Consider the following 16,871-nt stretch of genomic DNA (forward strand, 5'->3'; position numbering starts at 1 on the left):
AAAAAAAAAAAAAACAAAAATAATCTGTATTCTTTTATATGGAACATTATAAAAAATAATTATGATTTTTTTATTGCTAATATATTATTGCTTATATATCTGATTATATATCTGAAAATATTGTTGAAAGCACACTATGAACAAAAAAACATAGTGCAGGATGCACAATTAACATTTTAGATATACTAATGGACTTATCAACAATTCAAAAATCAAATGTTTTAAATGATCCACAAAGAAAATGTAAAAATACAGGAAATTATATGAATTAAAATTTATAAAAAATCTTTCGACAAATATAGGTTTTATTATTATAGATTATAATATAATATAATCTTCAACTGTTATGAAAAATATAGTTTTATATTATTATAATTAAAAATAATAGATGTAATTAGATAACTTCAACATTTTTTTTAAATTTTATAGAAATAATATATAAATATAGTATATGGTTACTATCTACTTTCACCTCATCGTTAATCTTTATCGTCATTCACAATCAATTGATACACTGTCATTCAATTTTTTCGCAGAAGATAAAAAGCAAAAACACTGAGTAAATTCTTGGATTAATTTTCCAGTTTTTCAAATGATATGGAAAAAGCAATGCTATTTTTCATAATGTAATATAATTGCGTTTTTTTGTCTCTTGAAAACAGTATTTTTAATTTTGAAAACTAGCCAAAATATTGAGATATTTTATATATTTAAAGATTCTGAAAATAATTTTCGCAAAATTCATTCGACTTCAATGGAATTATATGAATTTGCAAGTTATAATAATCAGTTATTTAGTGATTGTGATAGAATATTGTATATATTATATGATGTTATTCTATTAAATTTACATTTTTTATGTAATTATTGTGATCTATATTACGCATATTTCGCGCGTGCGAAACAACGAATGTATGTTTATATGTCATTTTTTTTTTATTTTTATGCATGCACGAAATATTACATTCCATATAGAATTGGCGCGTTCATGCTGAATTCACTGTTGGAAACATAATTATTATCTACTAGTGCTAATTTTAATCGGAAATGGATGCACTTTAAACAAAAACAATAAATTTAAAACAATAAATTGAAATAAAAAAATTTAGTAAAAAACTAGGATTAGATATCCTATTATAAAAAGTAATAGAAAATATTAAATAATTAAATGTTGAATTATTAAAATTAAATAATATGGTGACTTTTTATATCTAGTTAGAGAGACTTGTTTATTAATTTGATATTCCACGATAAGAAATACTTAAGTTTTAATTTATGTATTGTTGTTTTAATAATTTAAATAAATTTATGATTAAAAATATTTTTTATAATAATAATTCAAATCAAAATATAGTATATTTAAGGTTTCAATGAGTTTCAATAAATTAAATTTTTTGAATAATTTATTTTAAGATAAATTTGAAAGAGAATTTAAAAGTAAATTATTGTAATTTCTTTAATTGAAGATAGTTTTAAAAAGTGTACAAATCGCCCGTCAATTTCATTTTAAAGTTGAAATAAGTCGTAATATAAGTAATATGTGTATTTATAACAGTATAAGTATGTATATGTATTATTTATATGAATTAAATAAATATATAACCAATTGCACGAGTTTAAGAAAGGTGCCAATGATAGAAAATTAAAAGATCATTTTTTGTATTTATCATTGATATATTTGTCAAAGTATGCATTCGTGTTATTTTTATATTTTAAAAAATTTTAAATATCAATGATATATATAACATACAATCATAGAATAAATAGATATAAATTAAAATAATACAAATGTATATAAAAAAACGATAATTCAGATTAATTTTATTCGATCGCAAAAAGTTAAATATTCAAACTAAATATTTTTAATTAAAATTGCATAATTATCACATAAAATATTGATAAAAAATTGTATTAGTTTATTTTATGATTATTTATTTTATGATTAATTAATTAACATTTAATTAACATTTAATAATTAAAGTATCTAATAAAATTGTGAATAATCATAAATATAATTTTAATTTATTTCTATAATATATAATATATATATGTATTATATTTCTAATATATTTTATTAATATATTTCTAATATATTTCTAATATATATTATTGTATTTACATAATAAAAAATATATTTTTTTATATTACAAAATTTTATATTTAAAAGATTATGAGATTATTATATGTATAATAAATGATAAGATTATATATAATAAAGATATCTACGAAAAGTAATTTTCTATAATTTTAATATTAGGGAAAGAAAGAAATGTAATTAAATATATTTTTCACAAAAATTATGTTAAACAGTAAAACGAATTATTTTAATATTATTGCAAATATATAGAATATTTATTATCAAATATAATTATTTTTATGATTTCTTTTTGTATTTACTGAATATATTAATAATATAATATAAAGAAATTTTTATTATTAAGAATTTATTATTAAGAAAGCATTAAGAAAGCAATAATCAATTTCATAAAAATATATCAAATTTTCACATAAAAAAATAATTCTTTTTTTATAGCTTTCGATTTAACTTTAAAATTATTATAATATATTTATAATGTAGATATATATTATAATTATATTTTCTATATTTTTCTATATTTTATATAGAATATAGAATTATAATTTCTATATTTTAAATATAGAAATACAAATAAATATTTTTTTCATTATTAAATTGTAAAAAATCAATATTTCTTTTTTTTTTATTTTTTTATTAGAAATTTATCATCTGTAGGTAAATAGAATGCATATATTTGTTACATATTAAATTAAATTTGTTCTTATTATAGTTACGTATAAATAAATATTATTAATATATTTGAATATGAAGTCACGTAACAATTTAAATTCCGTTTTACAAAATCTTTTTTTTTTTTCATTGTTACAATGATAATATCAATCGAGCCTTGAATTATTCAACGGAATTATGTTACGGTACTGTCTTTCTCCTCTTTGTCCTTTCTCTATTCCCAAGGACTCTGAGAAATACACTGAGCTATTGCAATATATTTTTTAAATAAATATAATATATTGTTCAAAATATCAAATATTTTTAATTATTTAAAAAATTATTAATTATTCAATGAAAAAAATTTAACATGTAAGAATAAAATTATACATATATTTTTAATATTCTCAAAAATATGAATATTAAAATTTAAGATTAAAATTTGAGAAAACAAAAAAAAATTATTACTTAATCTTCATTATCGTATCCATGATATTTTCTTATTTAAATTTAAACTTTTTATTTTCCTTATTATACATGATATTTTGCGTGATATATATATGATATTAAATATTTTAAAAATTAAAAAAAGAAAATATAAATTTGTAATGATCATGTGACGTAAATTAATTCTATGAAAAATGGATATGAAATATATTTTATGATCTTAAATCATTACAGTGAAATGGCGCTATGATTTTGATCAATATCAAAAAAGTAAATAAAGAATATATTTTGATTTATCTAATGCGATAACGATTATAATTATCTGTATTTCTAAAATGAAGATTTAACTTTCTAATCGTTGACACACAACTATAATTAATAATTATAAACAATTACTTGCCTTTATGATTGGTAGTATATATAATAGTATCATAAATAAAAAAAGAAAAATTTATTTCGTTATATATAAAATAATTATCATTTATCAATTATTCATGTAATTTTAATTATCATCTGTCAAATTAACATTTAATAAAATTTTGATTTACGTTTCATGCTTCAACAAAGTATCATAGTATCATAGTATCAAATTATATTTTAATAAGTTATAACATTATTTTCTTATATTAATTTTATGAAAATAAAAATATTATATTAATTAAAATAAAATGACATGAAATTTAAAATTTATTAAATAAAAATATCATTTTATATAAAAAAAATATTACATTGCTAATAAGTTAAATATTAAATATAAAATTACTAAAACACAAAATATATCTTGCGAAAAAAAAGAGATAAAATTCCGCTACAATAATATTAAATAATTTAAATATAAACATAATGTTAACTTTCATTTAAAAAAATATATTTACATAAATTTCATTGAAATAAAATTTTATGTTACATATTTTATTCCAATTTGATATTGAATTTTTGTATTAAATAATTAATATAAATATTTTTTATTGCCATGTCAACCACAGATAAAAAATTAAAATAAATTGGAAAAAATGTTCATATATTTTCATAGTCACAATTATATTTAATCTATCAAATATTTACTATATATTAATATTACTATTACTATTACTAATATATTTAAAAAGACAATTAAATAAAAAAAGTAACTTACTTGAAAATTTTAGTCTGTTGTATTGCTTCATAGTACTTCGACAAAGCTTTCAAAAGTGAACTGTAGTTTATGGTGCTGGCCCTCAAGATGTCATCAGCTAATTCTGGTATGAAGACTGTCTGATTTTTTCGTTGTTTAATGATCTCCAATTCTTTGGTGACTAAATCATCATGTAACTTTATATACTTCTCTTTTGTTTTTTGGAGCTTGTTCTGATTATTGTATACCACAACCGGCTCGCTACTTTCGGTACCGATCAACGTACGTACACACATGGTTCTTCGTTTAGTAACCGTCTGTTGAAATCAAGCGTGATAAAAAGAAAATATATTATGTTTCAAAATATGTCGAATCGTTTATACCAATTATGCACAAGAATGTTATTAAATTTTATATAATGTTTCAGAAGCAATTTAGAAATCGCGACGCGTATCGACGCGAACACAAACTTATGCTATCGCACAGTGCGCCGCTCCGTGGAAATAACCCCGTTTTATACCCCCCCACCAAAGATCGACGATCGACCAATCACGAGATCATATAATCGAAAGGATTTACTATTCGAGAAATTTATAATGGATGAATTCAGTGATCTATGAAAATTTAATTCAATTATAATTATTGTATTAAAAAAAAGGTAAGAAATTATCTTTTATATTTCATATTACACATTAATTCTGTTTTTAGAATTTTATAGAATTAATTTTCAATTTTGTTACGTTATAATATATATTCTAGTCTTTTTTGTAGCATTGCATTGTTGATTTTATTAATTAATTGAAAATCAGTTATATACGTAAAATGACAACGATTTAAAACCAAAAACAATTAAATATTTTTTGGTTTTTACATATATTTAGTCAATTTAATATAATATAATGATTTCTTCAAAGTGTATTAAAAGCATTCGCAGTTTGATTGATTTCAATCGATCGATGTATGCAAAAGAATATATTTTACATTTTTTTTTTAAATGATTTCTTTTCTATTTATACTATTTCATATTTATTTTTAATATATTGAAATTAAGAAATTAAATTGAAAATACCGTCTCAATTTAATATCGAAATGCAAAAGACAAAATCCATTGAATTTAATTATGATTTATCAATAAAATCTTAATTTGTCATACAAGATTATATTTTATTTTAAAAGCAAGTTAATGTCTTTTTAATATGACTTTATCGTCACATAAAATTTTATTAATAGAAATAATTAAAATAGATTACAATATTCAATGGAAAATTTCAATATATATATTTATTCTAATATTTTCTCTTTTAAATTGTTTATCTATCAAACAATACTTAATATTTTTAATATTTATCATTCAAACAATATTTCAGATTTAGTCATTTTACATCGTTATCGGTTGATATCGATATTTTTATCCTTCATATATTTATTATGAATATAATTGAATATTCAATTATATGATTATTACTATTCAAAATCTGTTTCATTATTATAATTATATGATATTATGATGATATGATGATATGATTCCATATAAATTCATAAGATTAATTCGGAAATTTTAATTTCTGATAATTTCCAAGAAAGAAAGAGATGTTATTGTATATTATTCAAATATAAAAATTATAAAGAAGAACAAACGTGGAAAAAGAAGAGGAAATGAATAGACCGGATGGCACATTTCGACTATGCACTAACGTTATCCGGCAATTGCTGTTTTTTACTCACTTGATTTCAAATGAAGGGGTACCATCAAACAACACGATGATGAAAGATATTCGAATAATAGGCATGTTTTCAAACTGCCCTTTCATCAATGACACTCGCATGAAAGTATAATTTGAGTTTAAAATCTAGCAATAATATACAAAAAAGCCATTGTGATACATTAATTAAAATAAGAGATTAATATTTCTCTTTTCATAAATAAAAATTAATTTTAATTAATAAATCATTCATTTTTTATTATTTCGTAATGTTTTTTACATTCCTTATAATAGAAATTATATACAATATTAATTATATTTATTTAGAAAAAATTATAAAAATTATAAAAAATATTTTATAAAAATTTTAATTTTATTCAGACAAATTGAAAATTTAGGAACTCAACAAATGTTTAATACAATTCATTAATGATACAAATGAGATAATGACAAATTCTTATTTCGAAATAAAACATGAATATATAAGGAAAAAATTATTTAATGTAGAATGTTTGTTTCATATGGAAAATATAAAGATAATTGATAGCTAAGATCAGTTTGATTGATCAGTGGATATACGTGAGCTGTAGCATCGCACATACGTGAGCTAGGCATCGTTAGCTAAGTTAAAAGCAATTTAGAATAGATGTGTACGTGATTTCTAGCAACGCTAGAAATTTTGGTATTCTATGATTCGGAGAAATTTTTATATATAGTCGTTACAATTCTCACATATCAAATATTTGACTCAATATCAATTTCTAATATAATAAGTTGCATAATTTCTTCTTTCTTATTAATTTTCTTTTCTTTATTATAATATAATTTCTTGTTATTATTTAAATAAATATTAATTATCCATATTATTAAAAATTATGTAATTGATTGATCATTGTATATAAAAAAATGTCTTATAACAATATTACTTTCTATTTATTATCTAAATTTATTAAAATTTTTTATGATTAAGAAGTAAATGAAGATTTTCGAATAGAAAATGTGATTAGTGAAATTTTTTAAATAAATGAATTAGTAGAGGATTGCGGAATTTGTGCATGAGTTTATAAGAAAAATAAATCTGAAAACAGTAAATCATTTAATAATTAATTGTATAATGCGCTTCATCTTGCAATCATTATATGATATAGCAACATACTTAAAATTATTAATTAATTAATAGATTAGTTCATTAGATTATGCACATAATGTTTTTTTGAAAATAAACTTAAAAGATTGGATTTTATTAAAAATAAAATGAATTTAAAAAAAAAAATTTAGAAAATTAAATAAAACAAATATGAAAAATTGTAATAAAAAATTTCATAAAAAAATGAAAAAAATTATAAAAAATTTTAAAGATAGATTATTTATTAATTATCAATATAGTTTCTTATTTTTACATAATTCATTTATTAAAGTATACTCTATCATATACTTCTGAAATGATCTAATGAAAATATTAATGAATATTAATAATATTATATTAAATATTAATATAATATCATTATAAATCACGAATTCTATGAATTCAAATTTCTTTCAAAATACATTTTATATTAATATAATATATATAATTATAATATATAATATAATTAATATATATATAATATATAATTATATAATATAATATATAAAATTAATATTATAATAAAAATTTATAGAAAAAAAATTTTAACAGTAAAAGGAAAAAAATTGCTTATGAATGAAAAAGAACATAAAATACTTGGAATGCTACTTAAATAGAAAAGCTTTAATTATTGAATTATCCTAACTAATAACAGATTTTAATGATAAAATAATCGAGTTGCAGTTGCAAGATTAAAAGTTACTGATCACAAAATATTTGACAAAGTACTATCTTCTAAGTACAACTTAAGCTCTATTTATGTTTGGCTCACATTAATTATTCATATGAAATATTTTTGATTTTTTTTATTATGTGAAATATAATTGACATGAAATATATTTTTAAATATCTAAAATTGAAGATATTTTATAGTTATAATTCAATTTATAAATTAATATTTATTTGAAAAAAAGTAGAAGATAACCTTGCTAATAAATTTATTGATGAATCATATAAATAAATCATCAAATGAAACACATGTGAAAAAATCAATATTTTTCAAAAACGTTTTATCGATTTGTACAATTAAAAAAAATATTTAAACATCTATAAACGTTAGTTCTTATTATAAATTATGATATATTTTTTATTATAAATTATAATAAATATAATCTGAAACAAAAAAATCATTTCTTTTATAATATATTATAAAATTAATTAAGTCAAATTAAAATTATATTTTTAGTATAATTTATTATTAAAAAAAATTAATCTGTCATTGTAAGATGCTTACAATTGGCAAATTTATTTTATAATTTATACATGGCGTATTACATGAAATCACATTCATTTCGAACTACAGTTCAGATCGAAGATAATAATGAAAAAATAACGTATAGAAATAAACTATGAATAATATGATTGTGGATGCTTAGCTAACAGCGATCTATGTAAAATACAAAAAGTAATTCATAGACATTTTAGCTCTGATCCATCACATTGGTTTCATTTACATTACTACCAGTACAATCTTTTTGGATTACTTCGAAAAGTGGTTGAAGTTCAGGTGTTGATTTGATCTGTGTTACAAATTCGCTTAATGATGGATTTTTATCTAAAATAGAAGAAAAAAAATTTATAAATTAAATAATAAAATTTATCTTGATTTGTAAGAGACTTTTATATTTTTCACCAGCATCTGGAATAGTTAACAATGCTGCTACAGCTCTTAATGCCGAACGTTTAAGTTCATCTTGTTTTTCATATTCTTGTTTTACAGAATTTGCTTTTACTTTCATTGTACAAGTGCTTTTTAATGGTTCAACTAACCGTTCCAACCCTATATATAATCAAATGTCTTATTAATAAATAACAATTAATTAACACAATTTATATTATATACTTACTCTGTAAAACTGCTGTAGGGCATAATTGAGCGAGTCTTGCAGTCATTAAATAAGTTAACATCTTAATATCATAATGATCTCTGAGACCATTTTCTACATGATTTAAGAATTCAAAAACATCAAGACGATCGAGACAGGAATCGAGTAATGTATACATGCATTCAAATGCTGCTTTTCTAAGATCTAAACCATCATCTACTGTATGTTTGAATGGACCCATTTCAACTTCTCTTATTAATTCTTTCTATATTTAAATTATTTATTATATGTAAAATATTTTTTTAAATAAATAATTTCATGAAGAATCATATTTTAATATTATTATATAAATTATCTCGAATACCTTTATTTTAGTTTCAGCATAAAGATGTGGTAACACAGAATCTAATAAATCTCTTATGAGCATTGGTTTATTATGAGCTGCTGAATTAAATGCAACTAAAGCCACTCTTCTTACATTTAAATCAGGATCTTCTAAAGCAACTAAGAAATTATCCATACATTGTTTTAACATAACATCAATTTGTTGTGGCTGGAAAAAATTCCATAAAGAATTAAATAATTTATTTTAATATATAAGATTAATGTATAAGATACCTGATCAGAAATAGTGAATTTAACAGCGGTAACAGTAGTAGTTCTCAAAAGTGCAGAAGTTGATTTTAATGATTCTTGTAATCTTGGTAACAAAGTAGCAGGATCAATCAAAGTAAGTTTTCCTAAACACTCAGCTACAACATTACGAGTACCTTCTTCTGTACATTCGCAATGCCTATACAAAAGCATCCAAATCGAAGGCACGAAGTTTTGCAAATGAGATACACCGGATGGACTAGCAGATTGACATGTAATAATCTATAATTCATTTAATTTTTAAAATATTTTATTTCCAATAAAAATAAAATTTAACTTAAAATATTTAATGAACTTTACCTCTTTTAAAGAATGTAATAAAAGATATTGACGTTTTGGTTGTGCTTCAATTTCTTTCAATATAAATGGTAAATATTTTGGAAGATTGCCGACTGCTATATTACCTAATGTATAACTAGCTGCTGATTTTACTTCTTCCGAATGAGAAGAAAATGAATTTAAAATAATATGCTTCAAAGAACTTATTCCACTCAAATCCCTAAATGAAAATATAATATAAATAACAAAATATTCAAATTGATATGATAAAATATGCTTACACATGTCTGCCTATTTCACCAATAACTAATAATGCAAAAATATGCTGTGCATCACTCTGAGGATTTTGAACATCTTTTAAAAATTGTTCTACCACCGCTTGAGCTTCTTGATGCCATGTGATTGTTAATGCTGCTGCACATTTTGCAAGAGAATGATAAGCTTGCTTATGAAGTACAGATTGACTGACTGGAGCTAATAACATTGAGAGCAATTCTCTATAACCAAGACCTGGTATATCTGCTTGTACTAATGCTTGGAAAAATTCCAACATAGAATTCAAAGCCACTCCTAACACATTAAACAAAATTGATTATTAATATCTTTATTATATAAATACTTTTTTAATGATTAAATATATATTACCTTGTAGAAGTGGAGATTTTACTAAAACTAATATTTCTGGAAGGATATTATCAGAAACTCGCGTGAGAGCGACTGGATGTAATTTTGCTATGGTGGTGAGGAGATTAAGCGTTAATTGCGCAATATGTAAATCAGTTTCATTTAATAACGCTGGTAATTCTGTAGTCACCTAATAAGATATTTCATTATAATTATATTTATACTTATTATAATTCTATATTTCATTATAATTTCAATAAATTATTTCATTTAATCAATTAAAAAAATACCAATCATTATTTTTATATTTTTTTATTACCTTATCCAATAAATCTGCATGAAGAGTAGAGCTATAATTTCGGACCAACGTATCCAAAAGTGGAAGAGAACATAATTTTAAAGCTCGTTGATTTTTTCTTAGAAAAGATCCAAGAATTGGAATTGCTTCTTCCTATAAAAAAATATAATAAAATTAAACAAATAAAAATTTTATATATCCTATAAAAAATGTGGTAATATTAAACAAATGAAATAGTAGAATATTGTTTTAAAGTGTTTATTAATATTTATTATCAACTATAATTTATGTACCATAATTTGATTAAGATCTACTCTTAAAGGAGATGCTGCTATACATGTTAAAGCTTTTACTGTCGTAAGTCGAGTAATTTCATTACGGAGTCTGTCCAGAAATATAGGAAGGCATATATGCAATTCATCGAACAAAGTATCTCCGAAATGTGCGAGAATTTGACCCATACAAGCAATTGCTCTTTCTTTTACTTCTTGATCAATGTCTGCTGTTCTCAATCTCATTAATGTGCACCGATATATTTCTCCAGATAATGATGTAAAATCAAAATAACATGTTTTATCTAAAATAAAATTTTAATTTTTTTTAAGTAAAATTTAAAAAATTTTAATTTTTTTTTAATAAAATTTATTAGTAAATAACTTCTTTATAACTTACCATGTGGTCTGATTACTTGTACAAGTTGTTGTAATACCAATAATGCTTCTGCTGTAATTTTATAAAACGGATCTCCCACAGCTGTTATAATTGGAGGTGCTAAGACTGCCATATGAGCATGAAAGACTTCTGGTTGATGAGTTATTAATAAAGTATGTACAAATGCCAATGTATCGATCTTCATATTTGATGAAGAATTTTTATCTCCCAAAGAATATTGTATACCAGGTATTAACGCTGGTATGTGATTACTCAAAGCACCAGGCAATACAAGAACTAATTCTTTTAATAACGAAAAACAATCTTGTCTGGTTTTAATGCTCTTTTCTTTCATTTGACGATGGACAGCTTTCACGATTAATGGAACTTGTTGTTGTAACAATGCAATAGGTCCATCATCATCTTCCATTGCATCGGGATCAAGAGGCACCCCGGTAGCTGGTCTTGTTTGTCTTAGAAGTGCAATGTATGCGTGAAAAATATCAGATTTTACATTTTCCTCTCTTTCTATAAAAATATATATATAATCTATCTTTAGCAAGAATTAAAAGTATATTGGATTTCTACTAAACTATTTTACTGAAGAAAATACCTTTAAATCTTAAAATCAAAGCTGGAGAAACAATCTTATAAAGTTCAGGAAGAAGTTCCCGTCTACTAGATACAACAGCTTCAAGACATTTTGCAGCTGCTCTGCGAACTTTCCAGCTCATGTCATCATCATCTGAATATTCATCTTCTGCATCTTCTTCTCCATCTTCTTCTACTTCCATCATAACATCTTCTCCATCAGACATATCGTTCATATCATCATCATAATTATAATTTGGATCATATGTGATATAAACCAAACAAATTTCTATAATCTAATAAAAAAATGTTTTATTTTAATTTTTTATTTAATTTTTTATTTTATTTTAATTCAAGATATTAAATTTATTTATGAAAGTATACTCACTTTATTTATATGCGGAGTGATTTCTTTGGGACATCTGTATACAAATGATTCAAATGCTTGCAAACAATATTCTCTCAATTCATCATCATCTTCGTTACTATATTGTACAATTAATGGCATAACTTTTTCTATTTGTTCTCCAAATCTGTGTCCTGCTTGACGACTAAAATTCAATAATAAAAATAAAAATTGTATAAAAAAGTAAAACTAATTTCTCATAAAAGATATTTACCAAATAGAAGCAATGCATTGTATATAAGTACGTATAACATTTTTCGCTGTTTGTGTATAAAGACCTTCAAGTAAATGATCTACAAGTTTATTATACAAATAATTATTGCTTGAAGTTAGAAGATGACTCAGTGCTATTATAGTACGCTTTCGAACTGCTTGACGAGGAGAAGAAAGTTGCGGTAATAATGCAGCCAAAATGGTGGAATGAAACGTAATTAATAAAGCACCAAAACGAGACAATAAGTCAGCCATAATATCAAGTGCCTCAAGTTGTACAGATACATCCTCCTGCTGTGTAATATAGAATTATTCTTTTTTTTATCTTAATAATATATAATATAATTTTAATAAATATACAATTTTATTGATATATAATTATATAATATATAATATATAATTATAATATATAATTTTACTAATAATTTCAAAATATATTATTAATTTGAAAATATTAATTACTTTTTCTATAGCACTACTCAGTCGACCAGTTATTCGTTTACAAACATTTGCAACAAGTGCACTGGATCCCAAAGGAAGTTCAGATATTACAGTCTTCAAACCAATACTGGAAATATCTCTTAATTGTTCTTTATCCGATACCATGTTAATACATAGGGCATCTACAATAGTTTCCACCTGGTACTCCTTTACCTTATTGACTAGTGGGCCCAAACTGAAATCGGACACGTTTCTGTAATCGTGTCCAAATACAAAGAAAATCTTGCAAACATAATACGCGTTTTGAACATATAAGCAATTATATATATTTAATTTTTAAAGAAAAATATAGTTAGAAAATATAGTTAATACTCAAAAATAATATATAATATTATTATAAATTTTAAATAAATAAAATGTATATTTTAATCTAGACATTACTATACCATTTTACAGCAAGATTTTGTACTTCTCCATTTTTATCCTCCAATAGTTTTAATAGCATTTTCACAACTTTACGTTCTGAATCATCATCCAATTTGATATTGTCTTTCTGGAGTTCACTCATTAAATCATTAGTTGCCATAAATCTAAAATCCTTGTCAGTGGATGTCATCTAAGTCATAATAAAATATAAAATATTTAATATATAAAAATAAAATATAAAATTATAATAAAAATTTTGAAATTAAAATTATTATAGAAGAAATAAAAAAAAAATAATGTCTTGTATAACAATAAAATACAGCAATATGCATGCATGCATGCACGCACGCACGCACGCGCGCGCGCGCGCACGCACGACGTACATATACATATACATCATAATTAATAAAGAAAATAAAATTATTAAATTATTAATACGCAACACTTAGATATAAAGACTAATAATCATCATAAATGCATAAAAATTCGAATTATTCACATAAAAAATTAAAATAATAAATTATAATATCTTTGTGACAGATGCAAACACCTTTGTTTCTTGCTGACAATGAATTCATGAATGTCTACATAATTTATAATAATGTATGTAATTCATAATAAAAATAAAATTTTGAAAGCAATAATAAAGATTAAATATAATATTGTTACTTATATTAGAAATTATTAAAAAGTTTCTATAAAAATAATTAAATATTTTTTTAAACAATAAATGGAGGTTATGTAGAATTTAATATTATTGTCAGATCAAGTATAACATATTCTTCAATATTATTTCAAAGTAAACAATGAAAAAATTATTAGTACATATTTAAAAAAATATATTACATACCTTTTCCAGCAGGTTTGCAATTTGATAAGAAACACTAGCCATGGTTGAAAACTTTTTTACAGCCGGTTACAGTTGTCGTTTCAATATTCTACGTTATAATGAAACGAAAAGAAAAAAAAATTACGAAGTTCCGTCGAAGCAGACGACACTGAATTCGATTTTATTTATTTGATAAAAAATCGCGTCAGAAACTGTATTTTAATGAAATTTCACTGTCGGCAGCATTTCAATACTGCGAATCTTTACCGCAACTTGGACTGCTAAAATTTTGATGGTAATTGCGTTCCTAAACTCAACAGAATAATAACCGCGGAATGAAACATCGGAATATAGTCACGATTGGTTGATTTCTTCCTTACGTGTTTAACTTTACTTAAATTAAATTTTTTTCACCATATTTTTTTCACAAAATTTAAAGAATAACATTTATTTGATTAATAATATATTGATATATTCAATAAAATATTTAATACAAAAAAAACTTATACAAATAATTTAATGAAGATTCATTTTATTAGAATAAAAAACAAATATTTATTTCATATTTGCTGATAATAATTTTATTTGAATACATTACAATATTATTCTTCTAATTTTAAATATTATTTATAATATATTAATAATATTTCAAATGTCAAATAAAAAAATATATTTATTTTTGTTACTTAGATATTTGCTCTTTTTATTTTTTATTTATTTGTTTTAAATTAATTAAAATTAAGGAATCTTTTTATTATTTAAAAATAAAATATAAAATAACTATCTACATTACTTTTATGAAATAAATAAAATAAAGATAAATAATCTTTTTTAATGATTAAAAATAATAATATGATATTATAATTGGTTAATAACATTATTGTATATTTTTAATCCGTTTCATTTTCTACTTCTTTACTAGTCCCTTCACCACCATCCTATCATATTAATAATATATTATTTAATGTTTTGTTGTTTAAAAATACATTCATTAAATTACATGCCAATACTTCTTTATATACCTGAATTTCTGAAACATCAGTAGATTCTTTCAAAAAATTTTGATTGAGGAAACATGTAATAGGTTTTTGCCATTCTGGAGTTTCTCTTGGATGATATGGATTACCACTTGAATAACTTTTTCCTGAAATTAAAATGTTATTTTTGAAATAATGATTTATTTTTGAAAATATGTTTAATAAAATTAAAGATTTTACCTTTACCATTTGTTTTTTTAATTGATGTACTTTTTACAGATTTATGTGGTGCTTTGCTACCAACAGCTATAAATAATAAATATTAACAAAATCAATTAATCAAATTATAGTAATTATAAAAAATATCATAATTTAAATAAATAAAAGTACAAAATATTTATAAAATAATAATAAATATAATAAAATATTATCAATTAAATCGTATTAAAAATGAAAGAATAAAGAAAAGATAAAAATTTTTGAAATAACTTAATGAAGAAAATATATTTTAGAAATTTTTCTTACCTTTTGTAGGAACACGATCTGCTTTTGTTCTTACCATTCTTTAAATATTAATAATTCAAACTTAATTAAAATTTAATTAAATTAAAATATAAAAAAAAATATAAAAATAAATAACAATAAAATATAAAAATAAAAAACAAATAATATTAAATTTTTTTTATTATAATAAATATTTCGTTACTTTATACGTTATACGTTTTCTTATTCAAAATGAATTGTAAATTCTTAATACCAATCGAACATTAGGTGACATTAAACAGGAAAGCCAACATAAAAAAAATCATATATTAAAAACAAATATATTAAAAACAAAAAATAATTTAAAACACATCAAATTTATCTTTTATTTTGAATTAAAATTAAACATTAATATAATATATATGTATTATATAATATAAAATATGTTTTAGTATATCAAAAATATTACTTTAACATAAATATAAGTTAATATTATATCAAATGTATTTTTAAATTTATTTAAGTTTCAAGTAAGTTTATTTTAAATTTTTTATATTAAATATACAAATAAATTTACAGATTATTATAACACATAATTTAACACATAGTTTTTTATTAAAAAAGAGAATTATTGCGAATTGTAACAATTTCATTTAAGCAAAAATATATTCAAATAATTTTGCATTCCATTGAGGAATATTTAAAATTTTATTTTTTATATTTTTATATCGTATTTGAAGTAATATTATACATTTTTACTCATTGATAAACTTTTTTTATACAAATTACTTTTAATAAATTAAATTATATTATGATATTTTATAATATAGTATATTTTGTAATGTACATATATATTGTATATATATCTATGTAAATGTAAATGCAAACAATATGATATAATTTTTTTTTTTACTATGTAACCATATCATGTTATAATTGAACTATTATACTACATTGTAATTTGATTATTTTATAATGATATTATTAGGGAATTGAGAATAACTTTTGATTCATCAATAAAATAAAAACAAATTAAA

The 16,871-nt window shown here is 21.5% G+C and overlaps 3 protein-coding genes across 5 annotated transcripts in view; all 3 read right to left on the reverse strand.

The window, feature by feature from the left end:
* The window catches only part of LOC122713795 (transmembrane protein 205), an 18,829-nt gene extending 14,069 nt beyond the window's left edge, over positions 1-4,760 (reverse strand). Inside the window, exon 1 of the mRNA XM_043934568.1 lies at positions 4,329-4,760. Coding sequence (XP_043790503.1) covers positions 4,329-4,603 — 275 coding nt within the window. The 5' untranslated portion in view covers positions 4,604-4,760. The remainder of the gene's footprint in view (positions 1-4,328) is intronic.
* A 3,544-nt stretch (positions 4,761-8,304) lies between these two features.
* LOC122714003 (cullin-associated NEDD8-dissociated protein 1) lies at positions 8,305-14,625 on the reverse strand. 2 transcript variants are annotated; one of them, XM_043934954.1, is made up of 17 exons: positions 14,396-14,625; positions 13,566-13,735; positions 13,141-13,354; positions 12,680-12,972; positions 12,448-12,610; positions 12,082-12,355; positions 11,490-11,996; positions 11,111-11,394; positions 10,839-10,970; positions 10,541-10,709; positions 10,177-10,465; positions 9,917-10,115; positions 9,581-9,838; positions 9,327-9,515; positions 8,984-9,227; positions 8,770-8,916; positions 8,305-8,691 (listed from the first exon to the last, which is right to left on the reverse strand). In XM_043934954.1, the coding sequence occupies exons 1-17, from the start codon at positions 14,435-14,437 to the stop codon at positions 8,558-8,560; spliced, it is 3,708 nt and encodes a 1,235-aa protein (XP_043790889.1). In that variant the 5' UTR covers positions 14,438-14,625; the 3' UTR covers positions 8,305-8,557. The 2 variants fall into 2 exon arrangements, with proteins under 2 accessions (XP_043790889.1, XP_043790891.1); XM_043934956.1 differs by lacking the exon at positions 14,396-14,625 and having other exon boundaries at positions 13,141-13,372; positions 13,566-13,703.
* A 548-nt stretch (positions 14,626-15,173) lies between these two features.
* Positions 15,174-16,014, reverse strand: LOC122713907 (PCNA-associated factor-like). 2 transcript variants are annotated; one of them, XM_043934734.1, is made up of 4 exons: positions 15,877-16,014; positions 15,592-15,657; positions 15,397-15,518; positions 15,174-15,312 (listed from the first exon to the last, which is right to left on the reverse strand). In XM_043934734.1, exons 1-4 carry the CDS (start codon positions 15,911-15,913, stop codon positions 15,265-15,267), a joined length of 273 nt encoding a protein of 90 aa, XP_043790669.1. In that variant the 5' UTR covers positions 15,914-16,014; the 3' UTR covers positions 15,174-15,264. The 2 variants fall into 2 exon arrangements, with proteins under 2 accessions (XP_043790669.1, XP_043790668.1); XM_043934733.1 differs by having other exon boundaries at positions 15,294-15,518.
* Between the last annotated feature and the right edge of the window lie 857 nt (positions 16,015-16,871).

This window comes from Apis laboriosa, unplaced genomic scaffold (assembly GCF_014066325.1).
Source record: "Apis laboriosa isolate Shangri-la unplaced genomic scaffold, ASM1406632v1 scaffold26_cov146, whole genome shotgun sequence".
Lineage (NCBI taxonomy): Eukaryota > Metazoa > Arthropoda > Insecta > Hymenoptera > Apidae > Apis > Apis laboriosa.

Coding starts and splice junctions, on each gene's coding strand:
- LOC122714003 (XM_043934954.1), bottom strand. CDS start 14,437: ATGGCTAGTGTTTCTTATCAAATTGCAAACCTGCTGGAAAAG. Junction 10,971..11,110: donor TAGATCTTAATCAAATTATG/GTACATAAATTA, acceptor ATTTTTTTATAG/GAAGAAGCAATTCCAATTCT. Junction 10,116..10,176: donor GGTGAAATAGGCAGACATGT/GTAAGCATATTT, acceptor ATTTTCATTTAG/GGATTTGAGTGGAATAAGTT.
- LOC122713907 (XM_043934733.1), bottom strand. CDS start 15,913: ATGGTAAGAACAAAAGCAGATCGTGTTCCTACAAAAG. Junction 15,658..15,876: donor AGATCGTGTTCCTACAAAAG/GTAAGAAAAATT, acceptor TATTATTTATAG/CTGTTGGTAGCAAAGCACCA. Junction 15,519..15,591: donor TAAAAAAACAAATGGTAAAG/GTAAAATCTTTA, acceptor TTTTAATTTCAG/GAAAAAGTTATTCAAGTGGT.